This window comes from Corapipo altera, unplaced genomic scaffold (assembly GCF_003945725.1).
Source record: "Corapipo altera isolate COAL_440 unplaced genomic scaffold, ASM394572v1 98, whole genome shotgun sequence".
In the NCBI taxonomy this organism is placed as follows: Eukaryota; Metazoa; Chordata; class Aves; order Passeriformes; family Pipridae; genus Corapipo; species Corapipo altera.
The window spans coordinates 1596282-1622836 of NW_020884914.1; the positions used below are offsets into that span (position 1 = coordinate 1596282).

The 26555-nt window shown below is 34.9% G+C and overlaps 1 protein-coding gene across 5 annotated transcripts in view; it reads left to right on the plus strand.

The window, feature by feature from the left end:
- SNX29 (sorting nexin 29) overlaps nucleotides 1-26555 on the plus strand; it is a 97087-nt gene that overhangs the window by 48296 nt on the left and 22236 nt on the right. For 3 of the 5 annotated variants that reach the window (XM_027654960.1, XM_027654962.1, XM_027654963.1), the window contains exons 19-20: nucleotides 7124-7264; nucleotides 21880-22019. In XM_027654960.1, the coding sequence (XP_027510761.1) occupies nucleotides 7124-7264; nucleotides 21880-22019 (281 nt within the window). Of the gene's footprint in view, nucleotides 1-7123; nucleotides 7265-21879; nucleotides 22020-23252; nucleotides 24122-26555 lie in introns of those variants that run through there. The other 2 variants (XM_027654961.1, XM_027654959.1) reach the window with 1 other exon arrangement.

A 26555-nucleotide genomic window follows, 5' to 3' on the forward strand; every position in this document is an offset into this window, starting at 1 on the left:
CATATGGATTCCACTTTCCCGTGAAGTGTACAGCAAATGCCATTAGTCATGCCTTTTGTTGCTATAATTACCAATGCCTGACACTTAAGATAATGAAACTGAGATTTTACGATTCTTAAAGTAATATCAATATTTAAAATGGCTTCTTGCAAATATGCCTTGTTTGCAGAGTAGCGAACACTTCAGATTATAAACCAAATAAGATAAAAGATTAACATGCTAATCAGACAAGACTGTTACCATCTGCATATGAATAGGACTCCCTAACATTGTAATCAATAAACATTTCTTACAATGTTTTTATTGATTTGACTATCTTCCGTCTTGCTGTTTAATACTGACCAAGATGTTTGCTCATAATATTTCTTTTTATATTACTTTAAATGATGTTTTCCTCTCCACTCTCTCTGAAGAAGGAACATTATCCCTTCATATGGAGGGGCCGTTAGCACAGAATCATTTTGGTCGGAAAACACCTTTACAACATCGAGTCCAACCATTAACCCAGCACTGCCAAGTCCACCTTTAAACCATGTCCTTAAGTGCCACATCTACACATCTTTTAAATCCCTCCAGAGGTGGTGACTCCACTCCTTCCCTGGGCAGCTGTGCCAGGGCTTGACAACCTGAGTGTTGACCTTTAGTTTACACCCAAGCCAGCATAACCTCAGTATTTCATCAAGGGTAGAAGTCTTAACAATGGGTGGCAATGCACTGGCAGTCAGTAGTTGAAAGGTAAGCAAAGAGTTGCAAAAATTAAACCCAAAGTTGAATTTAATTCTCCTGATGTATGATGAATTGCATGGCTGTAGCAGCTGCAGCACTAAGCAGGCAAAAAGGAGAAATAAATAGTCTTCTAATCACATTCCATTTCAGTGCAGCTCAGGGCAAGGAGAGAAGAAAATGAAGTAGAATGATTTGGAGAATTTGAAAGAAAAATATGGCTCATGGCATTCTGAAAGAGAGTGGTTTTAGAGTGCATAAGCCAAGAAGGTTGAATATCCCACTTTTTCTGCAGTGGGATCCAAGGATGTGTCAGGAGAAAAGTATTTAAATAACTGGAATTGAAGGAATATACAAGGATGAGATCAGTCCTTGGAGACTTTTATAATTATTTATTTTCTAAAGGAGACCGTAATACAACTTAATACATTGATTTGCTTATTGAAAAAAATACTGGGAAATTAAAAGCAGAATTTTTATTTTCAGATTATTTTATAACTACTACAGAAAGAAGCAAATAATTTAGATCCAATTAATATCTCAAATAACTATTAGCTATCTTGTTCAGAAATGGATCGGTGAGATAACTTCCTTTCCCTTGCCAGAGTACCCAAAATATTCCATTTGGAGAAAAAGGCAGCACTATTTTCTCCTCTGCAGAAACTTCTTTCCCTGCAGCAGTTGTCATGCATTACCATGACTGTATTGGTTCAAAGTGCACGTTTTTGCAATGATGTTAATTATTTTGGCTTCTTATAGGTCGTATTGCACTGTTGAAATGACCTTATTACATTATTGAGTGATTATTTATTTTTTTTTTCTTGCTGCTGATTTGATTTATATATAAAAAGACAAAAAATTTTGGTTTTATCCAGCAAAAGCAAAGGCAATGCTGCCTTTGTTCTTTAGGGACCAGTCACTGTAGTGCTGTTCTGGGGAGCAGAAGCAGAACTGGGACTGCAGAAGCCCAGTGAACATCACTCTGCACATGTGTAATTGGGTGGATAGGCCTAAAATGCATGACAATTTTCTGTTTAGTAGAGCAATATTGGCTGTTTTTAAGGCTCGTGCTTTGATGTGCAATGTGTCATATATTTGACACTGTATTGTTCATTTTTCTGAACTAAATAACAAAACCTTGAAGATTTAACATAACAAAATGTATTCTAGTACTTGCAGTCTTTGTGCAAGTAGATAAAATGGTCATATTGAGATAAAAGCTTATTCACTTTAATTCCTGGTATGTCTCTATGGCACACAAAAAGCTGCTCATATCACAGCTGAAAAGTTTCATTGTTCCATTTGTTTTTCATTATGTAGAAATTCTTAAATTGGATCATTTTCAAAGGGGGAACTTAACCATAAATACAGTCCTGCAGCTGTGTCAAAATATAACTTGCATTTGTATTCATTTCTCACACTTCAGAGGTAACTTTGGAGAACTGAGCTTGAATTTATATTCTAAACAGAATCCCATTCTCCTGAAGTAAAGTCAAGAAATGAAATCAGTTCTTCCTTTTTTTGCGATATGCTTCCCCTTTGGATTCACCCCTTTTACTTCTTCTCTATGTTTTGAATGCAGATATATATAATTTTGATAGAAACCTCCTAAATAGATTGAAATATGTCACTCCTATTTTATAATGTGCTTTCCTGAGAGGAAAAAAAGGATAGTTCCAATCCACTGAAAACAATTATTTCTAAATAGTGAACTTTATTCAAAATATCTTTAATTTAGTGTTCCTGAATAATTAAGATGTACATTGAAGTTGGGTCAGAGTTTTAAGAGTTAAAGAAAACTTTATTAGTATAAAGGTAAAAGTATGGATCAATGGTACTCCAAATTTTAGTGTTATTTAAAAGCAAATGTAAAGAAAACATTCACTAGTCAAGCTTAGCTGAGTTAACAGTGAAAAATAATGGTGCCAATGTGCGTGTAATGTTTTTGTATTCATGCTGACTGGGTTGTCTCTACTAAACCACTTGCTAATTTTTCTTTTTGTTGTCACATGCTTGGGCATTGATTTGAAAGTATGTAACAAACAAGAGGACCTCCAGAAAACTCTCTTTTATTAGTGAGGGAAAGGAAGTTAGAAATACAGTAGTATAGAAATAGTAGCTTTTTTCTCTCGCCCTTTTTTATCCCCTGGTAATGCTTACTGAGGTGGTAAAGGTCACAGTAGCTTCCTTAGTGTAGATCAGTCTCTTTTGCATTCCCAACATTGTTGCTGCCCAACATTTTTTTCCCATGCTTCTAAGGCAGCTATGACCTTGTCCAGCCTAGGACTTGTTCTTTACAAACATTCTTAGTGTTCTTTATGTCCTTTGAAGTGTTCTGCTGCTGAATTGTCCCAAGTTCTCTTCCATCTTGTGCCACTGAATTTTATATGTGGTTTAGTAGAGTTTCACTACTCACCTTCCCTTAGCATTGTTCCCTCCCTTTCTGACATTTTTCTTGCCTCAGGAATAGACCATGGACTCACAAGGACTTTAACTTCAGCATTTTTGTATTTGTGGATCTCACATAAAGAGTTCTGTGGCAAGAATTCATTTTTCTTTACGTATTCAGATCATCCTACCAGGAACTTCCCCATATTTGCAGGGAAGATTCAGGAGTAACTTCATTTAGGGGAGATCCTTCTTGATGCCTAATCTGCAATTTCTATAACCATGAATGTCATTGCAACAGAAGAAGGTCTTTAATATCCCAGTCAGTGTCTCTTGCTACTCACTGCATTGAGAGGGACACAAAAGTGAATCCTCAATATACCAACCTATATTTTTGCATCAAAAAGAAAAGCACCCACATTGGACTCCTGCAGACCTGAAGAACAAGTGTTGGTTGCAGGCATTTGGTCTGTGTACACTGGAAATGGAGCAAGTTGGAATTTTGGTATTTGTCCTTTATTTTCCTCAGGCTTTTATACATAAGTAGCAAGGAACTGTGTCAAGGGTTACTAGTCTGTTACCAGGACTTGTTAACAGCATTTTGGATTCAGAACTGCTTAAAAGATTTCTTAACTTATTAAAGAAACTTTTGGCTCAAAAAGCAGGACCATGGGAGTAGGATTTTTCATTTCAGTATGCAATCAGTAAACCAGTGCTTTCAAATTGAGTCTCAGAAGATTTTTGGCATTTCAGTAATAAAAAGTTAGCAGGTAGTTGGCTGATAAACACAATATTAAATTGCAACTGTTATTGCTATTGCTCTCCAAATCTTTGACTTCAGATGTTTTTGTGATGAGAAAATAACAGACTAATTCATTATACATACTTATTAACTGAAATTTTTCTTGGAGCTGCTGTAAATCAGAGCTATAGAAAGGTTACCAATCAATCTTTACATGGGAGACCTAAATGGAAAGTGCTCCGAAATTAACAGCAGAAACTACTTAACTAATTTTTTGATATTCAAGAGAATATTAAAATAAAATCTTTTGTCTACAAACAAATAAGCATTCTAGCAGTGATTTTGATTGAGTCTGTAAGTTTTCATTACCTTGAAAATTACTTAACTAGGTTAGGAAGTGGATAATATCAGGAAAACACGGGCATTAGAAAAGAATTGTAATGATTTAGAATTGATTTTTTAAAATTGATCATAGAATAAGGACTAAGAGTCCTTTAAGTCCTTTAAACTTTCTACAACATGATCTTAAAATACTGTTCTGTAATTATGTGTCATTTGCAAAGGTATTTGCTGTAGCAAAAGGTGGTATTGCTCTGGGGTACAGCGAGACAAGTTGGGACAAAAAGACACCAAAGTGTCTGTTGGCAACTACAGATTTCACTAATTTTCTATCAAAAGGCCGTGAATGAAATTGTGGGGATGATGGGAAAAGACCTAAAACTTTTTTCAAACCATGCATCTGAAGTTGCTTGATTTAGCATTATTTCAAAATTTTGTCTGCAGAAGTAATCCTTCCCTGATCCTCCTGTGCTGGTATGATCTGCATTTGAGGTAAAAGGGGGATAACTATGTGCCTTAAATGACTACACTAGGATAAGTTTATCCAAATAATTTTATATTTAGTATTTGCTTTGTTTGATTTCCCAACTGAATTTGCATTGTCTTGGCAAGGGAATAGTATTCCCTTCTGAGATAATGAAGGTTTAAATCTGTACTGCATCATGAACTTTAATATACCTTTCATACTCTATTATATGATTGTCAATAAATTCAATATGGCACAGGGCTCCAGATGTTGCATTTTCATTTCTTACTGCTGAAATGAAATCAATATCTGTGTACATAGAAGAACAGTAAGAAATTTTCTAGTGGTTTTATCTAAGAAATTAATCTATGGTTTTGCAGTCCTTAAAAATTTCAATTACAGTGTACCAGGTTCCTTAATTAGTTAACTATGGGTTACAGCTTAACAGGTAATGTTGAACTGCATGATTCACCAAATCACATGTGCAAAGATAACTGCTTAGTTAAATTAAGGTTTCCATATTAAATGACTTAGTTAAAAATAATTGAAGTTTTTTATTGTCCCCGCCCCCCCAGGGAAATTGAATCATGAATCTTGGGAATGTATACAAAATTCCAAACACTGTACTGGTGGAAGTGAGAACAGGCAGGGAGAGGGGTTAGATCTGGGCGAATAAAGATTTTAATATAGTTTTTACTACATTAAATAAATTTTATTAGAATTATGCAAAATACTTGCATCTCATATATCCCTTCATTTGCTTTGAAAGATGTACTTAATTGTTCAAACAGATGGTCCTGTAGGAGTTTAATTATCCTGGCCTTATTTTCAAAGTGGAAAAGAAATCTGAATACTTCTTGCAGACTTACTATTGTGGTTCCATCATTACACTGTCTGAATTCTTGTTACCAAAACCAGTTGAATTTTTGTATACATCTGCATTTGTAATTCACACAATACTCTGAATCTTTTGAATTCTTAGATGTGCTAATTTTGGAATTGTAGTATTCCTTTTTTGGAATTGCAGTATTCCTGTGGAAAATGTATTAGTATTTTCTACACTGAAATAGTCTAATTTGGCAGAATGGTGTCTGCATGGTATATTGCATTTTGTTGCAAGGGCAGAAGCCTCCTATAAATTTGAAAAACTAGGTGTCTGTAAGAATAAAAGGACTTGATAAAGACCAAACTAAAGGAAGGCTGCATGAGCTGCTTTTGTGGGAGGAGGCATTCACTTGACATCCCTTGATCTCTGAAATACCACAAGTCCTTAGTAAAATATAATTTTTTTCTAAGGACTTGTCAAATGTAGAGGAGAAAGACCATGTTAATGTTTCAATCTCCAGGAAAAGCTGCACTTCGCTGTTGAAATTGGCCACATCAAAATCCAAAGTTCATTTTTTCTGAGTATTCCCAAAAACACAGTTGTTACTGCCCACTCCTCGGGGTTGCTTTTTCACATGAGGGTTCTCCTGATACTTGTCTTACAGCTTACTAATGAATTCCTGGGGGTTTGTGGAGCAGCAGGGCAAGGCAGTGTCATTGGGACCATTTCAGCTTCATTCCTGGTGCAGAATGCTGAGATTATTGGTGCACACACCACAAGGAATAAGCGACAGATTCTAGAAAGCAGCTTAGGAAAAGATCACAATGGATCTTGAGTTCTGATGCTTGGTTTAGAGTTTCTGATGTGCTGTTTCAGCATTCTTTTAAACTGTAGGTTCATTCCTGTAGAGAAAAAGTTATTCCCCTAGAAAAGAGTGAAAACTCAGTTTTCTGGAAGTATATTTCACTTCTCCATGAAATTTTCCCAGAGAATGTGAATATTTAGCATGTAATTGGTAATATGCTCATAAAATAATGAGTGGCAAACAAAAGCAGATTCACAAAAACTACAGCTGTGTTAAATTATACTTAATGTCCTATACAAGCAGAAAGAATGAACTGTGTTTATTTTCCAAACAATAAAATTTCTAGTTTAGTTTTCAATGTAATTTTGTTAGGAAGTAAATTAAGTTTCATACTTGGGATAAAATTATGTTTTGAAATTCTGATGGTACAAAGCTAATTTACAAAGTTGAAGAACTGTGTTGAGGACACAGAAATCAATTTTATAGTGGTATTAAATTATTTTTTTCCTCTGGTCACTGGGTAGCAGAATATGCTGGAAACCATGGTAACAAAAAGTGCTGCCATGGTTGCCCCAGAGTCATGTTCAAATAAGCAAGCTGTGTTTGTCTTGATTAAAATAAGAGAAAGAAAGAAAAAGAAAGGGAAAAAGAGAGAAAATTAGGTTAATGACCTGTACAGTAGAAACAGCAAAGGCACAGTCAGAGCTGTACCTGTGGCTCCATGATCCTGGAACTTCTCGTGCTGTTGCGTCACATGAGGCTTTGAGGACTGAGGAGATCAATCATCTCAGGATTTGTCTTTACGCTGTTTCCTTTCATGTCTGTATTTTGCAGGTTTATATCAGGATAAAGGATGATGAATGGAATGTTTATCGAAGATATGCAGAGTTCAGAAGTTTGCATCATAAATTACAGAGTAAATACCAGCAAGTGAGGACTTTTAACTTTCCACCTAAAAAGGCCATTGGAAACAAGGTACTTGAAAGAACTCACAGTATCAGTAAAAGCTGGGGGAAAAAACCTCTATCATTCATACACAAATAAAAGAGGTGACTCATAAATGTTTTTACACTTGCTAGACAGTACCTGCTATTTTTATACAGACTTTCCCCTTACCAGGTGCAGGTTCACTGGTGTAGGTAATGCAATGGTTTTTCCACTTACTGAAAAGAAAACCGGTTCTATTAAATGAAATATTCATGACATACACAATAAACAAATGCACAGAACCTCAAAAACTGTGCTGGACAGCTCCATATGTAAAATGAAGTCTACTACATTTAAAAAAAAAAATGGCAGCAATTAACAGTGGTGAGTAATTAATTAAATATTGCTGTTGCAATTTTGTGTTAGAAAAATCATCTTTGCTAATTTGTATGAGATAATGTAAAATTTCAAAAACAACTAGAAAAAAAATTATAAATTCCTTACTCACTTTTGGATGTCAATGAATTGGACTGTGAGGGTTTAAAGGTAGTAACTGATCTGACTCCAATGGTTTCCCACGTGTACTCCAAAAATGAGCAGGTGCTGTGAAAGGGCAGTAATGCACATAATCTGGAATAAGTGGTGGTGATGTAAGTATATTAAAATGAATCAGTAAAACCTGCAGTTCTGTTTGCTTGGCATAAAGTCCACTGTTAATGTGGTTGTTCATTGCCTGCGAACCTGGGAAATGAAAATACTTATGAGATCTTTTCTGGTTTTTTTTTCCATCTGTTAGAAGCTCATGCATTTTTCATTTAATTTTTAGTGGATGGTTTTGTAATAGAAACAATGTATTTTCTTCTTTGTTACATAACTAATTCTCCCTTTTTTGAAGTGATGGAGTATCAACCACTTCAGTAAATTATAAAAGCCGCCTTTTAAGCTTTTTTTTTTTAATAGTCTTTCATCCTTAATTACTTTAAATACTAATTGAGTTACAAATTCAGTTGCATGGTTGATGCATACAAAATTATCAGTTGAGCAACTCATTAAAAAATTTACATTGCTTATTCTTCTATTGCTTCAGCTTTGAGCCAAAATTCTACCTTAATCCTGCACAAACCCGCTTTCTCTCATATCAGGTCTCAGAAAAAGTATCTTTTTACATTAAGAAAGGGGTGCCATCCATTGGACTCCTGAAAGACTGCTGTGATGAGACATGAGAGAGTGGTGATTATACTTCTGTGTGTTAGTTTAGTGATTATAAGCTAATATTTAGTTTCTTAGTGATTATACTTCTGGGTACCTGGTGTAAATAAATTGGGAATCAGAGTGTGACACTTTCACATCAGCTTTGCAAGAGCTTTTACCTCAGTTTGTCACACAAGAGCTTATTTGCACAGCACACTGTGTAGGAATTTCTTTGTCTTTTAGTGGTGCTCTTTTCTGTACATGTCACAGTATGTGTTACCTTCAGGAATATTGTATCATTTTGTGCAGTAGCTCCTCAGAAAATAACTGCCTTGTGTGACTGACTGAGATGGATTAATGGCCTGGAGATGGCCTTCCCTTCCATGGCAGAGCAAGTTGAAGGTTTAAAAGGAAAGTTTAAAAATATCAGTGTAAAATTAATTAATTCATATGGGTGTGTGTCTGTCATGGAATTCTGTAGAACTTTCAGTTTAGGATGAGAGGTTTGTGCAGGATGTTACACATGCAAATGTTTGGCAATAAACATTAGAAGAGATATTGCCAATACTATTTTTTTCATGCTGCTTTTTTAACTTCAGTGGCTCCCAAAGCACGTTCCCTTTTAGATATGCACTTGGATTTCACTAGGTATTTTTTCTCTCTGATATTAGTTACACTGTTTCTGATAGAATTGGAACTGTCTTCCTGTTCCTAGATTAATCATTATGATCTTGAATCGGTGCCTGAAGAGCAGTTTCAGTAGCTGAATTCTGCTAACAAAAGTGTCTCTTACGTCACTACGGTTTTCATATCCTTTACAGATCCTCAGTGTTATTAGATGCCCAAATAACATATTGGTAAAAAAATTGTCCTCCATGTGTAAATAGCTGAAAATCACTATTTTGCAGTTTTTGGAAGGTGGTGTTGGTGCTTTTATATCCTTCAGGTCTGTACCTGAATGCTGTTATTCTTTGCATGTCTTCAGTCCCCTGTTTGGTACCGTGAGGCTGATGAAGGTGATTCTAAATGTTAGTGGCATTGGAAGCTCCTGCTGGAATTGATGCCAACTCTAAATCTGGTGTTCAGTGACACATCTCACATTTAGGGAACCTCCAAGACCACAAGAGGACACCACATTCTACAGAATTGCTCCTGCAGAGTGACCAAATGCTGTCCAGTGTTTTGCTATGCAAAATATTGGAGCTCTGAGAAGGGAGTTTGACTAGAAGAGATAATGGAGAAAAACATATGGGGAAGTATTAATTTTCATGCACAATTTTCGTGGTTACTGCAGTAAAAGTCAAGGCAGATCAACTCTGCAAAGTTGCAGAGTTTGATGTTGGGAAAATACAAAAGGAAAGCAGAATTTCAGCTGAATGAGGATTGTAAAAAGTCAGAAAATCAAATATTATTACATATATATAGTAGAATTTGAAAATATTTAACAATTATAAACCGATATTTTGAGGGTATAATATATTCATTCTAATTATGATGTTTTAAATGTATTTTTGCCTTTCGTTTGTTTGCCTTCAGTTGGGACAATTTATCTTAATAGTTCATGATTTTTCAATGAGTTATGTATATAGGATTAGAAACTAGCTTTAAATGCTTTAGGAAACATAAATTTAATGTACAGAAAACCAATTAGTTGAAAATTAACCGAGAAGAGGAAGGAATACTGCTTTGGACAAGTAACTTTTTTTCAGTTACAAAGAAGAGTATGTATTTGCCTTTCAGGTTGGTAACCTCATTTTCAGTGTATCAGTTTAACATTTGAATTTAGTAAGTTAGAACCAACATAAAGCAATGAAGAAAATAATTTGATTTATAAATGTTGCTTTGAACCTAGTTAGAGCCACAGGAAAATATAATAATAATGCTTGCAAGATTCCAGGTATTAATTTTCATATATACTAGTCCCCATTCTGTATATCTTCTACTAAAGATATTTCAGGGATGGTAGGAAATAGTTGTCAAAATCCTTATAAGTAATCCTAGCAAGAATCAGTGTTCTTACTTCAGTTTATTGATGCTCTGTTTGAGCAAAACCAAGAAATATATTTGTTCTCTTTGCATTGTGTGTGTAAGAGAAATGTCATATACTCATAATATATTTTGTACTTCTTTTTTAAACTGCAGATCATTTTATTTAAAACTGACAAATTTCAAGAGTATTTTTAACACTTGAACTGTTCGATTTTGTAATTTAAAAAATGCTCCCTGTGTACCAGCCTGGATCGTGATTTGCTCAGTATTTTATATGTAGCTGTATATAGCAATATTTGTAATTTCAAACTATGACCTTTCTTGCATGAAATAGATTTTTACCTTCTAGCAAGCCTTCAGGTACTTTGGATCTTTTGAACTCATCCTTCCATTGTCTCAGTTTAAGTCTTTGTGACTCCTGCCTTTCTGTCAGGAGTGCCCAAAGGACAGGCTCGTTTCCAAGTCTGGAGTGTGCCCAGTTGTGTGAAGCTCATGAAGAGCAGCTCCATACAGATGTAACACTTGGTTACAAAGGGTTACCTGAATGTTCTTGCATAGAAATATTGCTTAATTTTTTTCATTTAAGACAAACCCTTATATTTAGGTTCTGAACCTTTGTTGGTGCTGTGTTGGTATCTCATTTTCAGACTATTGGTTAAATAATAATACTTATTTACTGGACTTATTATTCTAATTTTTTGGAATATTGCATCATTCTTAAAATCTCCATTGCTACTTCTGCACTGGGCAGATTATAGTAACCAGTAATGATCTAATTAAGGATCTTCTTGCAAGAGTATTGTCCCAGTAGAGGGCATATCAAAATAGAAATGGTTCTGTACTTCCACTGAAGAGGTGAATTCAGGGATTGTCTAAGTGAGTAGAAATTGAGTCAGGTACCTTTCCACTGAATGCTGACTTGACTGCACAATATCCTTTGCTTTCCTTTAAAAGATTGGATACCCCATATGGAAAGAATACACAGCACTTTTCTGAGATCAGAAGAGTGACTTTGTTGTGACTCCTCAGCTGCATTGGAAGAACAATACAGAAATCTAAAATAAGTTTTCTGTCTGGGAGAAAATGTTGAGAGCAACATAATTCATCATTTTTTGCCCATGCAACTGAAGTCTGTGAGCTGGATCTGTAGCCAAATGTTAGTTCAATAAAATAAATGTGTCCCTCTCACCTGTCAGCGAAATTGTAGATTATTTTATATACTTTTTAAAAAGTGCATATTATATTAAAAGTTCAAACATTATGTTCATATATTTACACAGGTATCTATTTGTTTATGCATGTATACATGTGTGTGCATATGCAACATCAGACAGCATTTGGGATATATATGAAGTTGGCTTCTGGAATGTATTCTGTAATTCTGCAGCTTCTATTCCCCAGCAGCTCTATCTTTCTCCCATTTATGTCAGTGGAAATGCTGCCTTTACAGGATGGATTCCCTGGCATTTTGTTCCCAACAGCATAGCTGTGTTTTATCAGTGTTTGGTCTGTTGGCCTCTTGCTGAAGAGAGTGAAGAGTTTAAGAAAGTGTGCAGGATAACTATTTTAGAATTAAAAGGTAGAGAAGGTAAAGATTTTATTACAAATATAACAATGTAGCTTGCTGTTGTGCTTATAATGTTTATTGTTTTTTAGAAGTTTGTCATGTAAAGAATTATCAGACTCTGTGTGTGTGTGTGTCTATGTTGAAGTAATTTGAAACCATTCAGATTAGAGCTGGATTGGTGATATCTCTGCTCTTGAGGGTTTCACTGGTGTCATTGATGTGCAACCCCTGCCATGTGTTTCCTCACTGTAAAAAGTTGAGGTGCCATTTTCAGCAAGCAGGACCTGTCTATTCAGAGATGAGAACCCTCCTAAATCTGCTTTTTAGACCAGATGATGGGGGAACTAAAGTCCTTTTGGAAAAGGATAAAAGGAGAAAAATCACGAGAGGATCGAAGTTTTTAAAGGAACACACACACCCTCCTCCCATGTAAAATATGTTTTAAAATAGGAAATATAACAATTCCTGTTTAACTAGTGCATAGACAACAGAAGAAATATGGAATGGTGAAAGGATAATGGTGAAAGAATCTTAGGGAAGGAAATAACTTCATTTTAGCTTTGGGTTTGTTTGTGTCCCGGTTCAGCGAAGCACTTCGGGACATCCTAAAATTTAAGTAGGTGCTTGACTTGCATTGAAATTGGAAGTACAGATATATGTGCTTTTGTACTATATGGGCTTTAGTGGCTCATAGAAACTATCTTTCATCAGATTAGTTTGTCAAAGTCATGCTGGCATGGGGCACTGAGAAGAAAGTAAAACTTGCAGCTAATGTACTTGGGACAGTGGGTTAAATAATGTTTCTTAGTGCTAAGCTTTGATATCCCATGTCTTCAAGTAGAAATGGTAGAAAATTATGACTCTGATGTTTCAGCATTAGAATATTAATAAAGGAGAAAAACTTTGGAAATATAAATCCTTCAGTTATGTATTAAAAATTTGAATTTAAAGATTGCATTCATTAATGCTTTCTTAATTTTTGGATGATGTAATATAGAAGCTTAAATTCTGTATTATTCTTGATTTTCAAAGTGAGTAGATTTTCATTTTTAACCCTCTTAGTGGACTTAACTAGTGTATTGAGTTATTTTCATACACTCTTTGGCCTTGTGGGCTTTAGGAAAAACTGTAGCTAATATAAATTTGACAGATATATTTGTGCTATAATGTGGGTAAAAAGAAAAGAAAGGGTTCCATTTGTATTGTGTTCAAATCGGGAAAGGAACTCAGATGAATCTTATCTATATAGCTCTATGTGTTAATTCTATAACACTGTTTTTATGGCACTCTAAAGCCACAAAAGAAACTTTTTCCTCTAAATTCACCATGTTACTTCGTAGCTGGAAAGTTCAATTCTCAAAGAAGTATGAGCTTTAAATAACCATTGGGATTAAACAAATACCATCTAGTTTTCAAGTATGTAACTTAATTGAACTACCATACAAATAGAAATAAAAATAATTTCACACTTTGCATAACCATTAAGTTCTCTAGTCACAGCACAACTCTTTCCTGACACTGTCACCTGCACACTAAGGGGGAATACAGAATATTTCAGATTGTAAATCCAGGTCCTGGGGGTTTTCTACTGCATGAGAGTGCAGTTGATATTTTATGTATACAGCACTAAGAAAAGAGCATTCAGTTCTTCTTCATTTCCATTTTTTTGTCATATCACTATCTAAGAGAAGAGAAATAAGTCAGCAGGAAATGGTTGGCTTTTATATGACAAATACTTTATAGCAAACGCTTCTCATTGTGTGGTGTGAAATGTCTGGGTTACTTGAAGCTCAGCATGAAGGTTAAATCCAGCACAGTGCAGAGCAGCATATTTCATTTTCAGTGGTTTAATTTAGAAGGTAAACAGTTCACCAACTCTTACTTCTCCATCTCTTTCAGAATGTCTCACTGAATTAATCTGTTCGTTTGGTGCTCAATTGCACCGTTTCAAGAAAATAGTGAATTAAGTCTTTTTCATTTCAATTTACAAAAATTTGCTGCTAATTACTGCTGAAGTTTAGGAAGAAGGAATACAGACTGTTTAGGGTCTACAAAACAAAACTTTGCCTGTTGAGTTTTTTTTTTATTCTTGCTGTCTTGTAATGCTATAATTAAGAGAAGCAATTTATCCTAAGAAATTATTGAATCTAGAGCCCATAGAAACAGTTCAGATGGTGTTGCTTTACATCATGACATTATGGGGGGAAAAAAAAGAAAGTCATTTACATGCTGCTTGGACAACTGCTAGATAAAAATATGGCAGTTTTATAACAACTCATGCGTCATTTAGATATTCTAGTAGCCTCCTGGTATAAAATGAAAATATAAAAATAATTTTCTAAATTTATTTCTTATTGTGATGGTGATGCTAAATTACCAAGTTACTTGGATTAATAAACTTCCTTTCAGAGAGACGTTAGCAGGGACACCTGATTACAAAAATAAAAGTAAAACCTTTCTTTTTCTGGATTTGAAATTTTACCCACATTTTTCTCTTTCTGTGCCTGTCAATATGCTTGATTTTACACCCCTCCTCCCTCCTGAAATGTATTGTTTTATAAATATTGGCAAATTTTCATCTTACTTGCTCTACAGCTTTTTGGGCAATTGCTAGTACTAAAGATATTCAGTGTTAATATTTTAAAAAGAAAGCTATTGAATACTTCAGACTGTGTGAAATGCTGGAGGCACTTCCTGCATGAAAAATCTGGTTTTTTTCATTGTACCAAGTAAAATATCTTTGCGTGAAGGCACAATAAATAATGGGCACTTAATATCAATATTCCCCATTCATTCAATTTTTACTTTAGAAAACAGATTTGTCCTATTGGAGTGCATATAAATAAAATTTCTATTAAAGGAGAATCTAGTTTTTACATGAGAATAAAGTTTTTATTTTAGTATTAGATTTTTTTAAGGGGAAGCATCACTGTAAGCCTACTATATAGATAAGCTTGTACACTGTAAGCACGGTATGTACCATGTTTCTAAAGGGTTTTGAGGGGTTTTTTTGTTGTTTTAAAGTCAGAGTCTGTCTTTATTGGTCTTCAGGGCATTTTCAAATCTGATTAAAGAAAGAAATTAAGAAAGAAAACTGCAGTGTTGTGGGGAAGCACTGAACTGAGACACATTTTAACTAATATTGTTGATAGTTATTACTGTAATATAGGCTATTGAGAAAATGGATCTCAATTTCCTGAACTGTTGTAGTTTGCAGAATCTCCTGAATAAAGTTATAGAGTAGGCTGATAATGCTTCATCTGAGGAGAAAACAGAAACAGGATTTCCCTGTTCAACAGCTGAACAAAGGATAAGCCCTGGGGGTCTTGCAGTGGGCTGCAGTTTGTTATTGATGCTTTTTAATGGACAGTTGACAAATCAACACATGGTTGGCATATATGTCTTTAAATAACAAAATATTTAGATGACCCTGGATTCTGTTAGCATGACATTACCAACTGAGCTCTCTTTCTAACAGTGGCATTAAGCACAACACTAACAAGGGATCAGTTTTAGGTTTATTCTCAAGCAGTGTTTTTTTCTGTTGTTGTGTTCATTCATTTTTAACACGTTTTCTTGAAGAGGATTTTGAGGAAGTTTAGTCTTTTGGAGGGATGATAAATTGCTAGCTTGAAAATGCCAGGTATCTTAAGAAACCTGCTGGGTTCCAGGACTCTGTAAATGCCCAAGCCAATTTAGAGAGGTACAGGACATGGTTTGATTGAGATCTATTACAGAGGGAGAAGAATTTATCAGACTGGGATTGTCTGTTGTGTGAGCAGCTCTACATGTGCTGCAGGAGATGCCTCAAGTCTCAAAAGATTAGAAATGCTGATTAAAATGTTGCAGTTTTCCACATAAATTTGTGTGAGACTGAGGGCATGGCAGGACTGTAGCTCACCCTTAAGTGGCTGCCACTGGATGGGATTTGCAGCAATGCCTTTTTCAAACTACTTTATCTAAAAGCATTATTTGCTTTTCTGGTATCTTTGAAATGAACCCAGAGTTGGAGATAGAAATGCATCAGCTATTTTAGTAGAGAAACACAGACTAATAATTACAATTATATAGTGAATCTCTGTTTAAAGAAAAATAGATTTCTTTTCAAAACTGACAGTTTCTTGATTTCTTCTTTGTACCTCATCCTCTTAAATTTCCCTCTGTTCCACTGAGCAGTAAATGAACAAAAAAAAAATCACACACTGGGAAGGGGAAAATGGAAATTTCATGTATTGTATACCCTTGTTATGTTGTGTAATGCCAGCCTGATTCTGCCATACAGAACCTGGCAATTCCAGTATGATGGAAATTTTAAGCTCATGTAGTTTCAATAATTTGGAGATAATTTTCATTTAATATGATAGTATCCGAGTTTCAATAATTTGGAGATAATTTTCATTTAATATGATAGTATCTGGTATATTTAGTATTGCAAACTGCACCCTCCTAAAAGTTCCATGATGCAGTAGTTACTGAAGGACAGGTGTATTCAAGTCCTATTTTACTGTGACATTTGCAAAGGTATCAATTAGCCTGTAAAAAGTAATACTTGCTATATAACTATTTATTAATCACAAACCAGTGAGAATGACTCAGCAATTGAATATTTAATTAGCTCCCATTTCTGATTTCATTTTGAGGTTAGTGATTTTGTGCCTCATAAATAGATAAAAACTGATGCAATAATTTTGCTAAGACTGGTTGACCGAGATGGTGAAAAATATTAGGCTCCACTAGAATAACCTGAATTTTTTTCTGCATTTGCAAGTTCAACTTTGACTAGCACTATTGTCAGTTTTGTTCATTGTGTGGTATTAGAGACTGATTAATAAAGTCCTAAAGCCATATGTCCTTTTATTTTAATTGCGTTGTATTGAGCCTTTAGCTGTTTTGTTGTTTGGTTTTGTTTCAGAGGTGGGTTAAATGAGAAGTTATGGTTAGACCATCAGAAGCAGTGTGTTTTATGTTGATTGCAACAGCACCAAACCCAGAATCTAAAAGTGTTTTATCTGTCCCTAACTCATGTCAGGTAACCATAGCAATTATAGCGCTTCCAACAGCTCCTGGAAAATGTTTGAAACATCTTAAGTGAGCTGTCCCATTAATAATGAAGAATATCAGTGTTTTGCCATCTGTTACATACTAACAGTGTATATAAAAGACCAACAGTTGTGTGAAACAATTTAAACTGCAAGTTGGGATGAACTTGTCTTGCAATGAAAAACTGCAAACCAGCGTAACATAAAATATGGCACCTCTAGACTCTGCTTCTTAGTTTTATAGCTTGACATTGCCTTCTAACATCTGAGAGTCTACAAGATTTCCTTTATCTATGTTACAATTTTTAGAGATTTGTAATTTGATATTAGCATTTTGCTGTGGGCAGGAGAAACTTGGCGTATTGTCAGTCAAACAGAGTTTCATAAAATATTTTGGACAGCATGAATTTCAGATTACAAGTATTTTCCCAGATGTGTCCTGTAACTGCTTCTGTAATCTGAAGCAGTTTTGCTTGTTAACTGCAATTTTGTGGACTCTCAATCAAAAATGTGTACTCTTCAACTGTGGGCTAGGAAATAACTTTCACAGTAGTGAGTGCAGAAGCAGTGATAGTTTTATTTTTCAGAAAATATGCCTAAAAATTGAAGGTGAATACTGGTATGTTCAGTCTCAATTTGTGTACGGTATAAGTTTACTCTGCATAAATTGGTGGTAAATGTGGCCAACATGCCCTAGAGATGTATATCAGAATCTGGGCATATTTTGCTATAACAGAGTACCTCTCTATATAGTCCCCTTTCTTTTAACAGGGAAAGAGATTCTTAGTCAGATAGGAACGTCAAATATAACTTGCAAATACAAAGAGGCATTTATGAGGCAAGGAAAAGATCTTCTCTTTGTTTCAGAACCAACTGGTCAAATGACTGGCTGGATGATTCCAGAGAAGTTCTTGTTAGAGACCAGACCTGCTGTTTATTCACCTTACCCACTCCATTTTTTCTATACATTTTTAGTTTCAGGATTTGCAATAATACCCATTTGTATTTTTGAGAGCAGGCCTTCTTTTTAACCATGTAAACAGGATCTCTCTTCAGTGAAATCTTAAAAGTTTGTGTTTATCTAAATAGTGTTACTTTATCTTTCTGTATATGTGGGTTTTTTTCCAAAAATGAAACTATATTGTCTAACATTTAATAATGTGAAAACGTAAGGTTTTTTGCAAAGTTAAATGTATTTATAATTTAACAAAATTACTTTGTCTTCAAAGTACATTCAAATCAAGTGTACATAAATGTGTATGTTAAATCTGTAAATTAAATCTTAGGGAAAGAGCTTTGCTGTTTTCTATGTGAGTAGATATGCAAGTGTAGACTTGTATTGACAGGTACAACCTCATACAGTCATTAAAGACATGGACTGAAAATATGGAGCAGGTTTCACTGATACAAATACAAACCAAAATATTTCACTTTACTTTTTGCTTGTAAATAAAAATAGGAGTTTGTTTACGAGTTGGAATATAAAATACTAACTAGATTTCTGCTGTAGATAATTGGGCCCAATGAAAAGAGGGTAACAGTTAACTTTTTATTATTTGAGACTGAAAAAATTGGCCAGGCTTTGAGCCAATTGTGTTTTTCTGTTACCAGTTGTTCTGTTTACTATATTGTGACAAAGACTCTTTATTACTGCAACAGCTTGGCAGTAACAACTGCCTGGTAGAATCATTTCTCTGAGTACCTAACCTGCTGTTGCAAAATGCACACTTAATGATAAAGTGCAGACCCACAACTGAATCATTTTGACCTTGGTTTACATTACTTCTGGTAAGGACAACGGACCTTAGTACATAGTACAGAATTTCATGGAATATTGCTTGGTGTTTGTTTTAGAGATCAAATTTATGTCAGGCTAACAGAACATTTTTAACTGTTTTCAGGCTGAGTTTAATTTCTGAGGTGTTCTGCCTTTCTCTTGAATAAATGGCAGAAAAATAGCTATATTATAAGCACTAATTTAATCAGCTGTAAACAGCAAAAAATGCATTTCCTAAGCATGTTCGGGCAGACTTAATTAGAAAACTCCTTTGTGGCATTACTATCTATAGTCAAGGAGATCCTTTGCAGTAACATAAGGAATAGAAAGTATCTGCTTTCAGCATTTTGTTCCCATGTCTATAGCAAAGAGATCCTGCCTGTGAAAGGTGTTTTTATTTAAATACATGTGCAGTACAGAAGTCATACTAAGGGAATGCAGCTTCTCTTAATACCAAGTTTTAAAAGAGTTGAAATTACTTCATTGAAAATACTGTCGTTGAAGACTTGTGACCAAACAAACTTAAGAACTGAAAAAGTGCTGATGAATGTAGTACTTAAAAAAATGGAGATGTTCTTGTGGGCTTGAAAATGTCATTGACAGAAGAGATGAAAGTAGAATAAAGGAAGTGCAGTGGAGGTGAGGCCATTCTTTGGAATGGCTCAGAGCTGAGGCTGGGTCTGCACTGGGAACTGGCTTGTAGAGCAAAGCAGTGCTTCTTCCTCTGTTATACAGCCTAGGACTGTATAATATAATATTATTATTTGTATATAGGACATTATAATGTATATATGACCTGGGGAGAGGATTCCTCCATAACTGAAATGGGCTCATGTGCCAAACATCACCACTGCTCAAGTGGTTAAAGCTTTCAGAACCAAAGCTGTTCCACAGACTTCTTCTTCCTGGACATCTCCTTTCTTGTCCTCTGCCTCACACAGCTGGTGGTAGCAAATCAGTCTCTACCAATGGGATGGTGTGACAATTTAAATCCTTTGAGAGAAAAGATGGGAATACAAGGCCATTCCTTGAGCCTACTTGAAGAATCCAGTAGGAACAGAAATCTTAGTGAAAAGAAGGAAAATAGTAACACAGATGTTAATTAGTACTGAACAGCACTTTTATTTATTATTACCATTCCATTTTATGATAATATTATGTGTCACCATGTATTACAATTTTTGCTTGAACGTTCCCAACAGCTTGTCTGGGCTTCTGTTGCACACATTTGTCCAGACTCCCTCTGTGCAGGGGCACAGAACAAGCTGGTGCTCAGTTCTGTTCGAGCAGTCACTGTGCTCGCTGGGGGAGGACGGGGCCAGGGACTCTGCAGAGTTGCTTTGCACGAACTTTCAACAGCACAGCTTTGGTTTTTTAGTAAAGCAGGAGTTTCCAAGTGTTTTCAGACTTCATTTCTTCATTTCATCAGTAAATCAATTAACACTAGAATCAAATCACTTGCCACACGGTTTGTGTGTGGCGTGTGTAGGTTGCTGAAAAACAATGTGACTGATAAAAAAGAATTAACAAGGCACATAATACATAGGGGGGGGTTATTTTCACTCAGATCCTGATTATTTAACGTATTAATGTGAAACTGGAATGTTGAAACAGGACTGGACATCTGTGTAAGTTCATAGGTAGAAAACAAAGTAAAATTGGAATATTTTTGAATTTTGTGAACTTAAACAACATAAGCACTACCTAAGATTTTGAAGCCTGTGAGTGTGTATTTCTTCATCGATTTCTTATATCTTATTCTATTATGTCCCTACTATTATGTCTAATTTCTTATTCTTGAAAATATTCCTGTTCCTGGTAACTTCTAATGAGAGACAAGAGCAGAACAAAATGTCAGTGAATGTTCTAGGAACTCTACATCAGTCCTCCTGAATTCCAAGGAGCATCCCTGCTTTGATGATGTCAGTCTGCTCTATCTAAGGAAACAGTAATCTCCAGATTTGCATCCCATGCATGGCAGCATGGTCTGAGCCTTCTCCATACAGTGAATTTATTCAGTGTTGCCAAATGTATTTATGGTGTTTTGTTGGTGGGTTGTCTTTTTTTATTTATTTTTTTTTTCAAGAAACAAGAATTTGTTTCAATGTCTTTTCTTATTGAGATAAATCATACAGGTTGGATAGGCACATCTTCTAGATAATAGTCACCTTTGGGAGCTGTAATTGTCTAATAAGAGGTTTGATTTCGTGCCTAAAGAACATACTGTGACATTTAAACCAGGTGATCAGAGCCTGCATTCCTGAGATAGAGCATAAACCATCCAGCACCTGATGTCGCTGTAAATCTGTTACAGTTTTATAAGTTAGTGTGAAATGTGTCACCGTTATATCCCAGCTCACTGTCGGGATCCCTCACAGGGAAAAAGTTTAGATTTGAGTTACAGGGTGCATGACATTTTGGTTGTTAGCCTTTTAAGTCCCTCAGCAGAATGTGGAGTTCATAGAATTATTCTATTTATTTGGGCCAAGGTAGTATAAAATCCTGCCATCTAAAATGCTATAGAAACTTCAGTAAAACATTTTAATGAGAGTTATGATTGTAATATTTAAAAAAGCAATCTAATGAACTCCATCACAAAATATTAATTTATTAACAATAATAAAAGTGCTGGAAAATTATTCATCCATTCTAGAGTTTGTGCACCCAACAACTGAAAAGTATGAGTTGTGAGGAAGTTGTGGGAGTAAGTCAGCATTTCCTCCTGCAGAGACTGGTAATTCTGGATCTCAAAAAATGGCATCAATTGTTGTGCCACTGCCTCTGTGCTGCTGCTCTGCACTGCCCGTTGAGGTTGCAGTGGTTTATGGTCCACAGGAGACAGGTTCTGCCAAGGAGAGGATTCAGCATCCTGGCAGTGGACATTTTTGTGAAACAGGTTTTTATTAGGATTCATGATTTTCCTTTATTTCTGAGGACAGAGTCGAGGCTTTTTTGCATCTTGCCAACATACTTATATAGACATAATAAAGAGACATCATCAAAAGATGAATTTTTATGCTTATTGGGACTGTTTAGTTACATTATAGAATTGAAAAAGATGTTCTTTGTGCCATTTATGTTTTTTCCTCTCTATTTTTAGGATGCAAAGTTTGTAGAAGAGCGACGCAAGCAGCTACAAAATTACCTAAGGAATGTAATGAACAAAATTATTCAAACTGTGCCAGAATTCACAGCCAATCCCAAAAAAGAGACACTTATTCAGCTGATGCCCTTTTTTGTGTAAGTATCTGTCAAGTACTCAAGAAAATATTAAGCTTTTTTCATCACAAATAATTTAAAATATAATGCAAACATCTCCAAACTCTTTAAAACTGCAGGGTTTTTTAAATAGAAGTCTTCTGTTCTAATTGTAAGTGCTTTTTTTTAAAGGAATATATGGCATGCGGAATATTTTTTTTTATTTAAATGGTGACTTTGAATAAAAATCCCAGTGTAAAGCTTTCAGAAATATCTAAGTGACTTCAAAACCTGCATCTGCCTGCACTCTTCAAACACTAGGTGTCTTCATTTTCTTTTATTTGGTCTTTTTTTAGTGTTGTTTTGCTTCTGTTTGTGTGGGCTTTGTATTGTTTTTAAATTTATTTTGGGGGCTGAGGGTAGAGTACTATTAAGGTACTCACTGACCAAATTAAAAATTCAAGCTGTTGAACTCTTTCTAGCTGAATTTTGCAATCTGCTGACTCATGTTCTGATTTCATTAATGTTAAAGTTGACTATGTCCAGATATGGTTTAACACAGTCATTTGTTAAGAATCTCAAAAGAAACCCTTCGATATACAATCACACAAGGGATATAATCTGGTAAAATCTTCCCTTTTTACTTTAAATATCGTTCTTTATGTATTTGTAAATGATATTTAGAACTATTTAAGAAATAATATTAATGAAAATTTGGGTTTGGAAGTGGTGTTAAATTTCATAATATTTTGGTTTAATAGTGTTTTACTATACATATCAGCTCTTTGTAAACACATACATAAGAACAGGAGGGATCTTTGGCAACAAACATCACAATTTTTTGCATTTGGCAGTTTCATAATTCTCAACACGTTGCACGAAGCAATGCACTAGAGTAGATTCAAGAATATTCTGTGATATGGCAAAGAGGTTCTGTTTGTACCTGTGAATTATTTCCTTAGAACTTTTTCTCATATAGTAGATGTTTCAGCATTCTCTCTGGAAATACCAGTGGGATTCTGGAAAAATTAAACTGTTGAGCAAAATAACTATATACCTCATCTACAGCAGCAGACAAAATGGCTTTTTAATGCATTTTTCTACTGAGAGATCAGATTCTTCTTCTACAGCTAGAGCAGCAATATTAAATTAATACAAAGAACTTTTCTAAGATGTGCTCCTTCTATCATTGTCTGAAAGTATCATCATTTCTAGGCTATTATTTGAACTTTGTCCTTTATTTTCTGCCATGACCTGGCACTGTTGGTGATTTAGAAAAGACATCCAAAAGAAAATGCATTTCAGTTCCACTTCATATTGCCAACTTCTCCAGTATTGTCCTTCCTTAATGGATTTTGAGCTTCATCAACAGGAGATCTTGAACATGTTGGACTCTGAAGTGTATATTACATTAACCAGTTGTAACCTTTGTACCATACCTACAATTCTTCTGTTAGTTTTAATAGTATTTTGTTTAATAGTACTTTACTATGAGACACTGTAAATACATATAATAATACTGGTATATTTAATTTGTCCTTTGCAGCACAAATATATGTACAGTTGATTGAATCTTTATCAGTGAAAGAGTAGTTACAAAACACTGAGATATTAGTTATAGGACTGTGCTGTAGGGAATAGTGATACCTCAGTCTGGGGGGAAAAATTATGGTCTTAATATGCATAAAAAGTCTCTAGGGCATTAGATCTGTCTGTTAGGAAGCAATGAATTATAAAATATAAAAATATTTATCTGGTCTTAAAGAATTTCTTCTGACTACAAAATTATATGACCACAATTCAGTGTGAAAATGAAAAATCCCATAAAGGTTATGTCTGATTAGGCTTCCTATAGATAGAAATTACAGGGTCAGTTTTAATTAATCACTTTTAAGATCTGGTTTTGGTCTTAGAATATGATTATGATGAACAGAACATAAGATGATGTCTCTAAGACTGAATCCACTGATAATTTACTGCTAGAATGAATATTGCTGAACATTTTTGTTGTGAGGTTGTTCCTTTGGGGATTTCTCCCTTCTGAGTGCAGTGATTCTGTACAATCAGGCACAGATCTGATGAGGCAAAACATTTTAATTGATCTGTCTGAAATAGCCTGCCACTGTTATAAAGGATGAAATTGCTTTTATTTTGAAAGTCGGTTAACAGTTTGCAGTACAATAACATGAATCAGTTTGCTGGCATTTCTTTTCATTATTGTATCAAATGCTGGTGGTTAATCATGGAAATGTAATTTGTTTTGAGTCTTAATGCTGTGAACTGTCATTAATGTGCTCTTTCTTTCCTCAATCTTTATTGCTTATAATCTCAGTTTGTATATTTTTCAGTTTTAATACTTTATTAACTCAATCACAGGATTGGTCAAAGATTTTCCTTTATAGTCCACTTTCATGTCTTAATGTAAAAAATAGATTCTGGCTCTGCTAATTTGTGTGTTTACATGCTGAATGACTAATTCTTTGTAATAATAAAACCGACATCACAGGATAAATTTTCCAGTCCATGTGGAGCAAAACCTAAATCAAGATTTGGCACTGCTGAATTAGATTGCTACATCTGCTAGCTGGTGAAGACCTGTCTGTTAATACTTACTTAAATTAACATTTATTTGCACTCATGATTGGTACATTATGGATAAACAAAACTTGTTATAACAAGTACACTTGTGTTTTAATCACATTTTTATCAATATGAAAAATATCACACACCTTAGCTCTTTGTAAATACATACATAAGAACAAGAGAGATCTTTGGCAACGAGCATCACAATTCTTTGGACCATATAATTGAGTCTTCAACATAAATCACCACCATAGGTTATATGATTTCAAGTAGGTAAAAAGCTAAAAGCTGTAAACACGTGGGAAAAGAATCTCTCAAATGTTGTGATGGTCCATTTTTGTATCCCTGGTTTCTGTATCAATTGCCCTCATTTTTTAAAAGATAAAGATTTCAGCCTGGTGTGGGGATTGACTTAGTGATCTCCAGAGGTGCCTTCCAACCTCAAAGAGTCTGTAAATCTATAGTTCTCCAAAATCTTGACCTGCAATCTTAACCTGAGTTGTACTTTACATAAACCCTGCACAAAGAAGTGTTGGCCAAATATACAGCTGGTCACAGAATGTTCTGTGTTAACAAAAAAAGTCTAAACAGTGGGAAATTACTGAAGTACATACTGCAATTTGTGGTTCTGCAGTGTTGATCAAATAAGAATAGTGCCACTTTACTGGTTGTTTTGCATTGGCCATGCAAATGTTTGGATTAAAATATATGCAAGAATGGTATAAACACAGTTTTGTGAATATTTTCACAGATGACTGTGCTGAGTACTTCTTTATCTCATATTCTAGGCCACAGCTACAAGTTACAACAATTTCTAAATAACAATTACATGTTCTGCTGAGCTGCAGAACTGGACATTTATTCTCTTGTGGTAGCTGCTCAAAAATAGGCTTTAAGAAAAGCAGAGAATCTGCTCAGTAAATCATCAGCAGGTTCTACTGGCTGCGGGATGTGTTTGAACACCAAAGGAGTCATCAGTTCTCCAGGATGATTAGAGGACTGTAATTTTCTAAAAAATATGTTGTCTTCATTTCCCTGGGTGACATTACTGGCAGCATATTTGTTAGCAGAAGTTGTGTTCTTACGTGTTTTGTGTCAGTTGTCTTTGAGTCACCAAGTTAAATTGAAGTGAAAAAAAAATAATCACAATTTCTACCTGTTTCTCATTTTGTAAAATACTTCTCCCCTCCTGGAAGGTGAAGTTATGAGAAATGTGATAGAGAGACAGAGCTGCCACCTGACAGGCAAACTTCAGTGCCAACCACTAAGTCATTCAAAAAAAACATTGTCCTGGGAATAGTCCTCTAAGATTTGTTTAGCACTGGGCAATGTGTAAAGCCAAGTATCTGCTTTTGGTTTTACAGACAACAAAGTGAAACTATTGTGGAAATATAGATCATTGTTCTTAAAGGGTTCAAGAATTTGGTGTGGATTGGATTTGAGGTTTTTTCTTATCATCTCTATTTCAGTTGCACTCATCAGTGTGTCACTGAGAACATTTAAATGTGTATATTAAAGATATGAGAGGTAAAAAGAACATTAAATTCTCTATGATACCATTGCTAGTATTATAATCAAGTATAAAGGAAATAAATCTTTTAGGAAAATTACTGTGAGGTGCCTGTGGATGTTGTATCTCTGAGTCTGTTTAAAGACATTGGCAATGGACTCTTTCAAAGTTAGTTTTGGGATGTTTTAGAGGGATGAAACTATTTACTCAGACCTGAAGCTAACTACAGACTAGTGCATCAGTTCTATTCCATCCAGTAGCTTCATCTCTCCATGAAGGACAGGTCATATACAGCAGATGTGGCACTGTTTTAGTGTAAAGAATGAACTAAAACCTCCTCACAGAAACATCTGTAGAGTATTATTTTAAATAAGATCTTTGAATACACAGACATGAATATATTTACATATGAAGCCAGAGGTGCCAAGTGTTCTACTGGTTTTGCACCTTCAGGTAAACAATGAGATGAAAAGCAAACAAGCAAT